This window comes from Chiroxiphia lanceolata, chromosome 1 (genome assembly GCF_009829145.1).
Source record: "Chiroxiphia lanceolata isolate bChiLan1 chromosome 1, bChiLan1.pri, whole genome shotgun sequence".
NCBI classification, from domain to species: domain Eukaryota; kingdom Metazoa; phylum Chordata; class Aves; order Passeriformes; family Pipridae; genus Chiroxiphia; species Chiroxiphia lanceolata.
In genome coordinates this window covers 13686967-13702199 of record NC_045637.1, presented here as the reverse complement: position 1 = coordinate 13702199, position 15233 = coordinate 13686967, and the positions used below count along the sequence as shown (strand labels likewise).

The 15233-nt window shown below is 45.8% G+C and overlaps 1 protein-coding gene across 1 annotated transcript in view; it reads right to left on the bottom strand.

Annotated features, from left to right (window-relative positions):
• SNTB1 (syntrophin beta 1) overlaps positions 1-14929 on the bottom strand; it is a 116515-nt gene extending 101586 nt beyond the window's left edge. The window contains 1 exon segment of the mRNA XM_032693844.1: positions 14333-14929. Within this exon segment, the coding sequence (XP_032549735.1) occupies positions 14333-14855 (523 nt within the window). The 5' untranslated portion in view covers positions 14856-14929.
• Between the last annotated feature and the right edge of the window lie 304 nt (positions 14930-15233).

Here is a 15233-nt window from a genome sequence, read left to right as displayed (position 1 = left end):
TCTCTCTACAACTGCCTGAAAGGAGGTTGTACCGAAGTGGGGGTTGGTCTCTTCTCCCAGTAACAAGCAATGGGACAGGAGGAAATGGCTTCAGGTTGTGCCAGGAGAGGTTTAGACTGGATATTAGGAAAATCTTCTTCACAGAAGGGGTTGTCAAGCACTGGAACAGGTTTCCCAGACAAGTGGTGGAGTCAAGATCCCTGTATGTATTTAGAGACATGTGGATGTGGGATTTAGGGACATGGTTTAGTGGTGGACTTGGCAGCACTGGGTTAACAATTGGACTTAATGATCTTAAGGGTCTTTTCCAACCTAAACAATTCTGTGATTCTATAAACCCCTCCTGCCTCCAGAGCAAGCTGAGCCTAACAGGCCCTCTTTTCTCCACCCTCATTGGCCACTGTGGCTAATACACAAATGTCCTTCTGAAGCAGGAGTGTTCAGAGGGCTGAAGCTGCAGCAGCACAGGGGTCCTTTAGCCAGAACTGAACCCCAGATGAGTCAATGTCAGAGGCACTGCAGCTGAAGTGCCATTGAATCAGACTTACTTTTTTCTCATCCTAGCATTTATAAAGGAAATAATGTTCAAAGGCATTGAGTTATTATTGCAGAGCTGCGTCTCACTTGACTTTTCAGAATCAGTTATTATGCTTTAACTGGGTACTTTTTATGTAATACTGAAAAAGCTTTCTTTGCAACACTCTGCCAAAGCTGTGATTACAGGTTTAACATTACAGCTTAGTTTCAACTTACTATATTTTCTAAGGATACCTATATTTAAAAGAAAAAAAAAAAATCCCATAAGGTAATTGGGTTACATTCCAGGCCTGGAAACCTCAGGGCTCCTGAGCTAATCCAAATTCTCCCAAGAACTCAGACACAAAATACAGCAGACTTGTTGTACCTTCTTGTGATGTTACCATTTTGTCACTTTTCCATCACCCTTAAACTGTGGTCACAACTTTGCACCTCTTAAGAGATAAGGATAACCATCAGATTTGGCTGTTAGGCAGGTAGCCATCAGCAGCTGACAGAGCCTGCCCAGAAGCACTGTTCATCCCCAGCAAGGATCTGCCAGCGTTCAGATACACAAATCAGCCAGCCAGGACAAAGTCAGCAAGCCAACGTTTTGATTATGCAATTACTTGTTCAGCTACAACTGCAGGTTTTCCTACATAATCAGGCTGATAAACATCAAACTTTCTGGTGTTGCCTCAAATCTTAAATGATGTAGTCAGAAGCCAGAAAGGAGGCAAATGATATCCAGAAAAATCCAATGGGAAGAGGAGCATTACGTTGTCGGTTCAGGGGCAAGCCACGCAGAGACTATGGGCTTGGTGTACTCTGCAAACCCAGAATATCTCTGATGACTGTCACAGTCTGGCATTATACACTGCAATAACAGGAAGGTAGTAGCAAACTCAAATTTCTGCTGAAGAATCATCTATGCATTGACAGTGCTACACCCAGACAAGTGGACACAGACAGCAGGGTCTGGGTGGACAACACAGACCCTGAGAAAAACCAAAATTGCAGGTGCAGCCTCCTGTGAAGCATTCCAGCAAATGAATCAACCCAGAGACTCCTTCAGGGCAGCTATAATCATTACTTTTCCATTTTCAAAGAACAATTAACTTAATCTACACTGCACTAACAACAAACAAATTCTGTCAGATATGGGCAAATGCATGTACAACATGCATGCAAGCTGTATGTGTGTGCCCACTTGCATTTTGTGCCTATGCAATACTACTGACAGGCATTTATAGCTGTGCCCACACTAGGGCTAGGTCAGCTCTGGAATTAAACAGGTACGTTTTAAGGCATTCCTAAACCAATATCAGCCAGTGCAATAGAGAAAATAAAGAAATAAATAACATATTGCACATTGCTCCCATGAAATAATTTCGTACCCTTTATGGTTTCATGAACATTTGATTATAGAGTTCTACACAAAGTCTTTAATGCAGTAAAAGCTAAAAAAGTAGTGGGCCAACTTAATTTACAGCTGCATTGAGGAGATATTAAAATTACACCTAGAAGAGCTATTTTATGCAAGTTTTAGAGACTTAAGAAGTTTTTTCCTCATTTCCTTTTGTATTCAAGGTTTCCACTGTGAGTTTCACAGAAACAAGGAAGTGCAGCCCCAGAACTATGACTAACTGAAAAGATCAAACGTAAACGTCTTACAGGAATTCATATAATGTTTCACTTGTGACTTCTCCACTGGAAGCACATCTATCTTGGCTCATACCAAATATACATCCTTATCCACTTCATACAATGTGCATATTGATAGAAAAGTAACGGAACAAAGTGATTGAGGAACAGCATATCTAAAGTTTCCAAAGAACTGAAAAAAACTGCACTTCTGAAGCTAACTACGTATTTTAACAAAAAGGGAGAAAAGTACTACATTGAGTTGCTCAAAAGTTTTTGGCTATGAAAATTTCTTGTGATTAATGTGATGTGATTGCAAAGACTTTCTCTGAGAAGATGGTACATTGGGTAATTCTCTGCTATTCCACATAGAAAATTCTACTTAGAAAAGGTTTGCAATGCAAGTTCAAATCAGTCTTTTGAAAGCAAATTGCTTTATTCTTAGATACAAAATGCCATTTCACATTAAAACATCATAAAGAGTCCCACAGAAACTTGCGTGTTTTCAAGTCAGCTCTTCCCTCAAAAACCAAAGGGTGTTTGTTCCTCAGTGTTTTGCTAAGAGAGTGAACCTTGAAACCTCTCTAAGGTCTTAATACTATATCTGCATATAGACAGAAAGCTCTGGCAGTAGTTGAACAAAAACTCAAGCATTAAATACTAACATTTCAAGATATGGCAATACACTTTCTGAGCCCTTTCTAATAAAAAATGGTGTAAAACAAGGCTGCATTCTCGCTCCTACCCTATTCACAATCTTTTTCAGCATGATGCTCCAAAGGGCCACGGCAGACCTCGATGATCAGGACGGTATCTACATTCGATACCGTACTGATGGAAGCCTTTTCAACCTAAGGCAACTGAAGGCCCACACCAAGACCTTAAACCATCTTGTCCGGGAGCTGCTTTATGCTGATGACGCCGCCCTTGTTGCCCACACAGAAGCAGCTCTCCTGCGTTTAACATCCTGTTTTGCAGACGCTGCTGAGCTCTTTGGGCTGGAAGTCAGCTTAAAGAAGACAGAGGTCCTCTACCAACCTGCACCTCAGGAAGCCTTCCATCATCCCCATATCACCATTGGCCAGTCAGAGCTTAAATCAGTCCAACAGCTTACTTACCTAGGTAGCCTCATCTCCTCGGATGGTAAGATTGATGGAGAGATAGACAACAGGTTAGCAAAGGCATATAGTGCTTTTGGAAAACTCCATAAAAGAGTATGGCGTAATAAACACTTGAAGAAAAGCACCAAGATCAGTGTTTACAAAGCCATAGTGTTGTCTACTCTCTTATACGGTTCCGAATCATGGGTCACCTACCACCACCACCTGCGTCTCCTAGAACGCTTCCATCAACGCTGCCTCCGTACAATCCTTAACATCCACTGGTCAGATTATGTGACCGATACATCTGTTCTAGGGCAAGCAGCAGTCACTAGCATTGAGGTCATGTTGCTGAGAATTCAGCCGCACTGGGCAGGGCACGTCTCCAGGAGGAAGGACCACCGCCTCCCTAGGATCCTGCTCTGTGGTGAACTTGCCTCCGGCTGCCACAAGAGAGGAGCCCCGAAGAGAAGATACAAGGACTCCCTGAAACATCATCTCAGCCTCGGCCACATTGATCATCATAACCGGTCTACTCTGGCCGCAAACTGGGAGGCCTGGAGACACACTATCTTTAATGCTGCCATTTCCTTTGAGAATGCACGCAGGATCACTCTTGAGGAGAAAAGACAACGCAGAAAGAATCGTATCCTGCTGAATACACCACCTAAGGAGTCTTTCTGCTGTGCCTTTTGCAATCGGACATGTCTATCTCGTATTGGCCTCGTAAGTCACCAGCGTGCCTGTAACAAATGTGGATAGAGCCTTCCTAAATCTTCGTTCGCGAAGCCCAGCCATGATGATATAAAACAAGATCAACACAGAATGATTCTAGCAATGTAGTCCTCACACAGGCAAAGTCCAGAATCATTTCAGTTTATTTTTATTGGGTGTAATTTATAATATGCCCAGACTCACTACTTATTTCCTCAAGGCTTCACAGTCAAAGTGCTGCTCTTTTGATAGTCTATCCCACATGTTTATTAAAGTAGATATAACAGAGTGAAAGGGAAACATAAAACTGACAGAGGATCATTTTTAGTTTCAGGGTAATTTTGCATGCCATCTCTTAGAACTTCAATTTATGACTTTCCTTAATGGAGCCTTTCAGGGTTGATTTTAATGTGTTAAGTGGAAATTCCACTGGTTTGTTACTGCAATGCTTTCTTCATGGCCGGCCTACTCTCATACATCACCTAGGTCTGACTTATTTATACAGACATTCACTGAATGGACAGGGAACTTCTTAAAACTAGCTGCTTTCACTTGCATTCTTCCTGAATTAAAATGTGGTTTTCTTTCATTGCCTTTTTGGCCTGACATTTCTCCAGCATTCCACAAACCTGAAGAAGACTGAAGTTACCGTGATGTTTTTTTTCCCCTTTTTTAAATCAGGAATACAGATTTCCTCCCAAGAGTCACATGAGAGCTGTGCCTTACAAACGTCACAAGAGCATCAGCCTGCAACCCCAACCTGACTGCTCCTTCAAAGAAAAGGGTAACAAAAGCCAGGAGAGCAACAGTGCCTTCAAGCATATTAGCTGTGGTATCTGCAGGACCTTGAGGTCTGTCAGCAGGTTTAAGTGTTGCTTGTGTTTCTCCTCATCAGCGTGGTCAGGACTTCAAGAATTCGGGCTATGTTAACCATTTGACTGGCCATTTACCTGAGCTTCTAAAATCTAGATGGGTTTAATTTAGACAGAGCACAGTAATAACACCTGAAGCTCTTAATGAAAGGTCTGCTGTCATCATCCAAGTCATTCCAGCTTGAAGCTTGCTCCCCTTCTCTTGCAGTAAGCACATCTTCGTGACTTTATATTACAGAGCCCACAACCAGCCACATCCTCCGCTCTGGAAAAGGCTTCCCAGGGTGAAGTACAGAATCAGAATGACAGAATCACAGAATGGTAAGGTCAGAGAGGACCACCAGTAGGGTCATCTGGTCCAATCTCGCTGCTCAACCAGTGTCAGGTTGAGCATTGCACAGGACTGCATCCAGAGAAGGTTCCTGAATATCTCCAGTGAGGGAGACTCCACAACGTCTCCATGCAGTCTTGAGCTAGGACAGCCCACCATGCCACCCTCACAGCAGAGAGACCCGATGGGTAACACAGGCATCAGCTCAGCCTCTCCAGACCTGGCAAAGGCCCAGCATTTGGTACAACCATGTTGGCCCTAAGCACATATGAAGGTCAAGCACCTAACAAGAAACGCCTGTTGATGGGACTGTTAATTAGAGAAGTATGTATATAAACACATCTTCTCATGTGTGTCTCCATGCCCAAGTATGTACTTATGTGATAGGAATCCTGCTGGTTCTCTGGAGACATTCCTCCATCCCAGCCACACATCACTGATGAAGGAGATTGGGTATCAGGAAACTCTGGCACTACGTGAGACAGGACAAGTAAGTTAAAAGGTGCAGGTGTTACCAAGAACAACATGTTCTTTGGAAAACAACTGTAATTTGGAAGCCTTTTTTTCTGTCCACAGCATCCTCAACAGAAAACAAAAAAGAATCACAAAACTAACCAACCAAACAAAAAAAACCACACAAAATAAATCAAACAAAAAAAAAACCTCAAAAAGAATTCAACCAGCAAGTGCTGAAGGCAAACCCTGCTCACCTTATTCCTGTAAAATACTTCTGAACATCGAGAAATTAAATACCTCATTTGGCACCATGTCAGCAAGAGAAGGATCCTTCTGGCTCCTACCTGGGAAGAGTAAGACCAACGGGAAGCCACCTGCTATGAGGGAAATCATGTCTGCCAGTACATCCTGCCAGTCCTGCTACCAGCTCTGTCCTTCCAGGCTGTTTTGGAGGGACTAAAGCCCAAAGTCCGCATAAACAGATTAAACTTTCACTGTCTGAGTTAAAACCACTAGCTTAAAGCATCCTCATAAGATACATGCTGGCTAACACTAAACCTCTCCAGCATCTTCATCTTCACACAGCTGCCTCTTGCTTCCCTTGCAGAATCAGAGCCAGTGGCAGTTAAAACACGTCAGGATGGTAAATCATCCTAGAAATAGCAATTATTGAAATAACTCAGACAAAAGTGGAGATATGTTATTCCCATGGTATAGCTTGCCATACTCTCCCATAACCACTTGATTATGATGAAAGCCAAGCAGGTACTGCACCAGCTGCATATGCCTATGGTAAATGGAACATAAAACTTAACTAAAGGCCCTATTTCCCCAAAAGGACACATGACGCTGATAAATATTCCCAAGAGGTCATGTTATCTGTTGGATCCAATCAGGTAAATTGTGCCTCCTTTGTCAGAAAAGAATTTATATTCTGATAACGGCTTCTTAAAAAGAAAATTTTTTACATTTTCTTTTAATGTTATATTTCTAACTTTCTGATGCTTGGAAAAAGGATCCTGTTTTTCAGGTACTTACACCAAAGCAGGAATTCACCATTTTTAGCATGCCATTAAAGTGAACAGAAGCTGTTTACACAGATGCACACACACACACAGAAGTTACCCACCTGTGTGCTGCCTTGAAGTAGCCTCACTGCTCAAATACAGGTCATCTGTAGAAGAAAATATCCCAGAGCAGTGAGGAATAAATGTAACCACAGTTTTCGTTTTGATGACTTCTAGAACTGTGCCAACAAAGATGACTTCCAAAAGTTCGTGAAAAAGCTGCACATCATTTTTAGAAGGAGTGTGCTGTATGTTAATCATTTCTAATCAGAGACAGTTTCTCCACGTCTACTTTTCTGGCTCATTTCCTTACAATTAAAAATTCAATTTTACCCAGTAGCTACAATACAGATGTGCTGCTTTGACAGTGACTGACTCTGTTTTGCCCTCAGCATATGCAGAATGAAATTCGTAACCAGTTCAGTAGTTCAAGTTCTAGACAGTTCAAATTAAAGTCAGACTGTAACAGAAGTTTGTGCAGTCGCAGGAGTCGGAAATTCATGTTTGCCAAAGAGTTAAGTGGAAATTATGCCCCTTAATTGAATTTATGTGAAGGAACAAACTTAACCCTACAGCAAGGCCGTATCTAGTGTTGAGGCAATCTGAAGAACTAATCACAGTTGATTAAATCTTTTGTAAGCAAGTTTGTTAAGTTATGTTCTCAAGAAAAGTATGTTTTGACAGCTAAATGGATTGTGAACAAACCAATTCTATCTTTTCCCAACTTCTCCTGCAAGCAAAGTTAGGTAAAAACTTTGGTGTCCTAGTTCATTACTCAGTGTTGCTGGACCCTCAGATGCTGCAAGATGCTGTATGCCATAATTTCAATGAATGCTCTCTCTCCCAGAAGTGTAAAGCTGGGTCATTAATCATCTTTTAAAGTACAGAGACACGGTCTCATAGAGCAGCTTTCCTGGTCCTGCAAAATAGCAGCCAACAGATATTTATTTAAGACCATGAAGGAGGCTCACAACACACCTTCCAAAAAGTGGCGTGAGTGGCAAGTAGCACTCCATGCTTTCTACATACCTTGTAGCTTCTCATGGACTTCTCCAGCCCAAATCAGCCGTGTATCACCCTGAGCATCTTTAAACTCCCTCCCTGCTTGCAGAGACACTCCTCAAGGCATGTACCAAATGCTGCCACTCCCCTGATGTTCCTTCCCATCTCTACAACAAGCTTTGTGCCCCTGCCAAAACAAGACTATTCCTCCTATTCAAAGTCCTAGCTCTTTGCCAATCTGCCACAACAGTACGATGCTCTCCTTGATTGCTCTAAGAAAAGATGTCCTGGCAAAGACCCTCAGAGCAGACACACCTTATGCTGACAGCAGTACTTTTCTCTGCTCAACATAGCTTTGGGTCTGAAGAGGTGACACAGCTGAGCCAAGTGAAGCCCACTTCACACCAGCTACAGTTGCTGTAGTGACACCAGTGGGGGAAGGAGAGCAGAATCTCACCTCTACCCACCATGTCAAGGCCAGCAAAGCTGTGTTCTATGGGCTACTCACAAACTGTACACTAAATAGTTAAATTTATATTATTGTAGTACCACTACAATCCCTTCTCCACTAACTATTTTTCTGAAATGCTTGAAGAATTGTTTCAGACTTGGAAAATCAGAGTCTCATATGCAGTACTGGGACAGCTTTTTTCCCATTACATTTTGTTCACTGATGCTATTGCTCTCTTGATCTACTGTTTCCTCCAATTTCCCTTCTATTGAAGTAGCTGTACCAATTCTAACAAGTAGCCATGGCAACATAATCTTACAGAATAAACTACAAAATAATCCTATGATCAGAAATCTAAACTAGAAAAATGGAATGGAAATAATGTGTTCTTAAAACCTGGAATTAGAGTGCCTACTGGAAAGGGTTACAAATAGATGTGGTAAACTCTCCAACACTTACAAACTCTGAATGAACAAAAGTACATGCTATACTTAAAGCCAAATTTACAGATACGTCACTAACAAGAGAAGTTCCACACCATGTATTATAAAAACAGTGAGATTAAGAGAGTTTAAAAAAAAAAAAAAATCATTCCTATCTTACACCTGAAACCATCAACTTATTTGGATCAGCACCTGTCCCAAACCCAAACTGTTTTGAATTACAGACACTCCTCATCAGCTCTCTCAGGACAATATGCAGTGATCATTTTTGACCCAAACCCAGTGCGCAGCAGGGATGAGGAGAGGCCACTGCCTCTGGCATCACCTGTGTGAAAATGCCTTCTTGGGAGAGTGGAACTCGTCTCTAAAGAAAAGGCACCTGCCATGGGAAAATGAAGACACAAACACTGTTTCATTAACCATAGCAAAAGCCTTCAGCTTTCCATTTTACTCTAATGGTTTAAAGATTCTTCAGAGTTATACTAAGATTTCAATTTAATATTCCACAAAGGAAATACTGCTGGGATTTTAAAACAGGCTTTTTTCTTTTCTAATGATACTTAACACGTATAATCTGTATGTGCAATTGAATCCCAGATCTCTAGACATTCAATCTTCTCACATCCTTAAGGAGATGGCAGTAAGTTACTTCTACAGGGCTTAGTATATGATTTCCAAGGTGGGTGAGTTGACAGGGCACCGTGCACTTGGTCCAAATAAATCCAGGAATTGTGTTGCCCACAATTGCCTTCTTTTCTTCACAGTAACTGAGAAAGAGGACTCATATGAGAATTACTGCAAAGAGGATGTACTGATTTTTGTCTGTGAAAGGTGATACAGATTGTCTGGACTGCTAAATTAGCCTGTAATCTAATCTAATCAATGAAAGACACATCAAGTGTTGCCACTCAAGCTACCCCATCAGCTGCAAGCAGCTAAAACAATCAAAACTGAGATTCTCAGGAATTGCATAGACCTGGAACTCTTGAGAATAAGATTACCTGTTCCTTTCCCTTTCAATTTCACTTTTAAACTGATGTGCGCCAAGAGCAGCTACACAGGCTATGAAATACGGTATAGCCTCTAAATGCAAAGCATTTCCCTAACTGCATATTTGCTGCACACACATACAAAAAAAGACTGTTTTCTTCATTCTTTATACGCAAAGTATAAAGAATAACTACACATACAATTTGCAATCACTGAGATTTTCAGCCCTGACCTGACTGTAGTAAGTAATGTCACATATGCATTTTGTAAGCGCCCTGTGCCTCATTTTTCCTCTATACTTGCAAGAGACACAGTTTTTGGATTAATATTGTATTTTGTTAACACTAGAAATCTCCTGTTGACCCTACTGAAAGAAACACAAAAACACAGATAAGATAGAAAACTAAAGCCAACAAGCAGCCCATGCCTATTTTATATTATTTCAACATGTAATTCAAACAGGCAGAATTGCTTTGCTTCACCCCCCAAAAAAATTTAAAAGGGTGGGAAGGGGAGAATCCTTACAATTCTTACAGAAGTATTGTCTGGAAAATAATACATGTTACTACAGTACAAACTGCATCATGCATATTCTTACATTGCTTTAAAGCTGTGTATTACTCCCAAGAAGGCTACAGAAGATAACTATAGTCTACTGTCCATATGGTAAAATTCACAATGTAGGGGGGCGGCCTCCCTATGGGAAATTTATGCAACCCCAAAAAGGCTGCCAAAGCCACTTCTCCAGGGACCTTGCAACTGTGTTAACAGGGAAGCACTGAAAACCAATAAAAACTCTAGCAACACTAAGATGTTCCTTTTCCCACTACATACCTTCCACCACAAACATCACTAGCTCGTCCACGCACATTAAACAAGTTAGGAAAAAATACCCTGCAGACAGATAACAAATAACACTAATGCGGGGGTTTTTTCTTCACATCTCAATAAAGCACAGGCTACTTCAATTTTTCATTTTCTCACCAAACATAGAGAATACAAGTAAAGCACAACCAGTTTGCTTAGAGAGCATGCAAAGGGACTGCTCTCATCTAGGATGCTTTGATAAAAACAAACACCTTTTGTGTCTTGAGAGTCACTTGAATGTAATGTGCTTTACACAGCACAAGAGGGGCTGCTTGATTTTCCAAAGTGCTTATTTAAGAAGCCCAAATTAACAGAAGCACAGGGAAATTATATGTATAAACAATAGCTGCCATGGTTATTTTAGCTTCCTTCCACACCTGCAAATACGCACTGTACAAGGAGGCTGCCTCGTCTCTCATGTCAGGAAATTCTTTCTGTTCCTGAATGCTGGTGAGAAGCTCCATCCTGCTGTACTGAACACCTGAGAAGCCACCCAGAGCTGACAAGCTCAACACTAGTCCCTGCTCACTCTGCCTGCTTTGCTCCCCTACACCCATGCCCAAGCTGTGACAGAAAGCTCACAGGAAATTAAACCTGCAAGCAGAAGCAGTTCACCCCTGCAGAGGAGGAGACAGCAATATTTCCAAGGGCTCAAGTCCTTCCTCACCATCACCTCCCTCTCCTCTTGACCTTTCTGCCTTACAGCTCCTCTTATGGCAGCATTGCCTATTATCTTATTTCCCTTCCTGGCCAACCCTACGGACCACATCTATAAGAAGGAACTTTAGCTTAATAGGTGGACTATACAAGTGAAGACTGCAACAGACTGATGTCCTTCAGGGATGGAAAACGAGAAGAAAGAACAACCCAGCATGGCTATTAAATTTGTTAGAGTAGGACCTCTCCTACCAGGCTTTATACAGCTGTGCCCCGCGCCTCCCCTCACCAGCACAGATACCGCAGCTATGTCAGCCCTAACCCCTCAGCAAATCTCTATTTCCACCAGCTCAGAGACAGAGATCAATGCAGCAAAAGGGGCAAGTGTTAAAACGAAGCATTTTCTCATCCCTTCTCTTTGCAGACCTTCCTCCACCCGCCACCCATCCCGGTGCCAGCCCTGCCTCCCATACAGGGTGCATAGGTCTGCAGAGGGATTTTCCGCTCCCTTCCTCCCTGCACAGGAATGCAGGAGAGACTACAGTTTAGTGCTGAGCTGGTAAATGCCTCAGTTCACTGAGCAAGCGGTTTTAGGCAGGACACTATATAACAGGCAGACTCTGTGGCACTCTGATGGTTGGGTGTATTGAGCCACACCGACCACATCTTCCCTGCAATAACTTCTAGGAAATTTTCAACCATAAGACCCTTCCCAAGAATGCACAGTGCATTGGGCAATACTCAGAGCCCTGCTATCTGGGAAATATGCCTCTTGTGCTTCACACCTTGCCACGCCTTTGTAAATTCGGCTTTCCTGGACTAGAAGTCACACGCAAATCTCAGAAACTCCCCAAAAATGTTAATGGTGCATTTTAACGTTGGAAACACTTGCTGGCTTTGCTCTGTGAATTGGAGAAAGAGTCTAGAGAGGCGCTGCACACAGGTCTTGCCCTGCCCCAGCGCACACTGCTTTTTGCCATATATAACTCTCTAAGAAGTCAGGAAATGGCAAATTCCTGTTGTCTGGAAGGAAAGGACAATCAAGTCTTGCCCTCTTGTACTTTAAAAGGTAAAAAGAAATTTTGGATTTCCCTTCCTTTAGTAATAAAAATACCATTTTAGACTGTGCTACTAAAGAACGAGCAACAAATTGGGTAACAGAATCACAGAGAATTGTTTTAAACTGCCTGTTTACACAAGCCATTCACGTAGAGTGGGTCCCTGCTGAAGGGAGCAGCCCTCTCGGGGCAATTTTAAATTCTACATAGGGCTGACTACTGAAATATGCTCTCGATTTACAAATTACAAAATCAATCGTGGAAACAACTACTGAGGCACATCAGCCTTCACGGAGCAAAGAAATGGGAGACAGCTGCGATGTCAAAAGGAGTGAAGGCGAGTGCTGAGTACACACTGAAACGGCTTCATCTTCACTCCTAAACAGGAAGAAAACTGATGTGTTTAAAGACCCGTACAGCAGCAGTGTGCTCAGGTGCTGTTACTGCAGGCACTAACAGAGGGAGGCAGACTTACAAGCACTGTATACATTACTCATTAGATCACAGCAAAGCTCAAACATTATTACCCGGTCTCCACCCCAGGAAGCCCCTTAAACTGCATAAACAAACCAGTGACAAAACTTAGATGCAACAGTCTCAATTCAGACCCCACAGAGAAGTTCGTATTAAGACTTCACAGGTATCTTTGTAAACGATGCAGCTGCAGTGCGGGAGGACGAGAGGCGCTTTGGTCCCGCGGGGAGCGCGGGGCTCAAAGGGAGGAAACACAACTGCCCTCGCCTTCCTAAATCCTCACGGGGCACGAACTCCTCCGCACTTTTCACTATCATGCGGACAAGCAAACAGTTTCTCATCACACGCTACTGAAGAATGCATTTTCTCACCTTCCCTCCCCTTCAAACTTTTCCTGTAACTTTATGCCATAGTTGGTTGCTCACGGCTGATCCTCAGCTGCACCTCCCAGCCGCCAGCAGCACCTCCTTTGCTTCCCGGAATAATCCCCAAAAAGACACGTAAAAAACCGTGCGGTACCGAAAGGGCTACAGGCACAGTAAGGTGGGAGCGCCCGGGGCTCGGAGGAAAGCGATGGCACAGGGGAAGGCAACACCGCAGCATGCTTCAAAAGCCATTGACCTCCGGTTAAATGAACTTCTGGGCAAATATGTAATCACTTTATCAAACACGCGCCAAGGGCATTTCTGAAGCTGTTCGTTCTCTCAGGTGGAGCAAGTAAACTAGTGTTTGTGAGGAGACAAGGATCAAACGCCTGTGCACACCTCTCTCCTCATGAACTCGCGGTCTTGGGAATGTGGCTCTGCTTCTTCTTACTCCCTCCCCACCATCCGTCCCGTTCTAGGGGGACACCCTCGCTTCACGTCTCCTCCACGCACACCAGCGTTTGCTCCTTTCTCTGGGCTCGGTTTGTAAGGCTACTTCTTACAAAACTATTTCAGTCACCCTTGAGAAAGGAAAAGACACTGCTTTGCAGGGATGGCTGATGTGTCCGTGAGGCACCACCAGCTTCATTTAAGCTGCTTTGCAGCCTCCACTGCCCTAGTCGGGAGTGGGGTGGTGGAAGGCGAAACTGGACAGGGGAAGGTGTCGGGCGTTTCGAGGTAACTACGGAAAAAGTCACTCAAGCCCTTCCTTTAATACCGGGGAGAACGGGGGGCCTTTACTTCTTTAACTCCTCCTCTCACGGTACCCAACTCCCCCCACCTTTCCCGGGCTGAAAAGATGCGAAAACGTCCAGACGGCAGATCCTGAAGATCGCTCACCCTGGAGGGGTGTGGGGGGAGTGGTGTCGGCCAGGCTGCCACCGGGAGCTCGGAGCCCGGGAGCCGACCCGCCGCCGCGATCAGACGCGACTGCGGAGGCTCCACCGGGCGCGCCCGGACGGGGCTGTGGGGGCTGTGCTGGAGGATACGAGGGCGGAAAGCTCAAGCCCAGCTCCGCGGCACCTCGCTCGCCCCTTCCCGAGGGGCCGCATCCGTAACTCATACCGTCGGGGGTCCCGGCGCGGCGCGGGGTAGAGAGTGTGAGCTCTCCCCGCTGGAAAGACGCCCGGAGGAGCAGCAGGAGATGCGCGGCATTACCCCCTAACCCCCGGCTCGACTCCGCCGCCCCTTCGGCAGCCGAGCCGACCCGCCCTAGAGCCTCCCGCTCTTGGGTGCACTGAGCCGGCCCGTTCCCGCTCCCCTACCTTCCAGCAGCACCTCCTTGCCGGCCCGTTTGAGCGCCTGCACCGCCTCGTCGTGAGTGGCATCCCGCAGGTCCGTGCCGTTGACGGCCAGGATGGCATCGCCCACGTAGAGGGCCTGGGTCTGGTCGGCCGCCAGTCCCTTGAAGATCTTGCTGATGAGGATGGGCATCTTGTTCTCCTTGCCTCCCTTGATGCTGATGCCCAGCCCGCCCATCTCCTGCTTCAGCACCTTCACGCACCGCTTCTTGTTGGAGACGGCCTCGGGCACCTGCTCGGGGGGGTCTGTGAAGGCGGTGCGCACCGCGGCCGCCCCCCCGCCGCCCTCGGCCCCGCGGCACGCCGTCCCATCGCCGCCCAGCCCGTTGTGGGCCGCGCCGTCGGGGCGCTCCTCGCCGCTCAGCACCAGCGCCTCGCCGCCCAAGTTGGCCAGCACTTTGTGCCAGCGCTCCCGCACCAAAACTTCCAGCCAGCCGCTGCGCTGCGCCCGGCCGCCCCCGCCGCCGCCCGCCGCCGCTACCGCCATCTTAGGAGCATGCTGGAAGCGCCGAGTGACGGCACCCCCGGCTCGGCACAGCGCGGCGGACCCGGACTTCAGCCGGGGGGCGGCGAGCTCCCGGCGCGGCGGGGAGGGGCGAGGAGCCGCGGCCGCCCCCCCGGGGCCGCGCCGGGGCGGGCGCACCTGGCGGCACCGCCCGCGGGGTGGGTGGGTGTGCCGGGCGAGGGTGTCCCGCCCCGGCCATGGGTGTCCCGCCCTTCCCGCGGGGACACGTCTCGGGACACCCCTGGCTGAGCCGCGGGTCCTTTCGAGCTGATGGCACCCAGAGCTGGAGGGGTCCCGCCGGAGCGCCGGCAGCTGCCGTCTGCAGTGGGGTGTAGAGAGGAGTTGAAGGAAGCCGGTGGC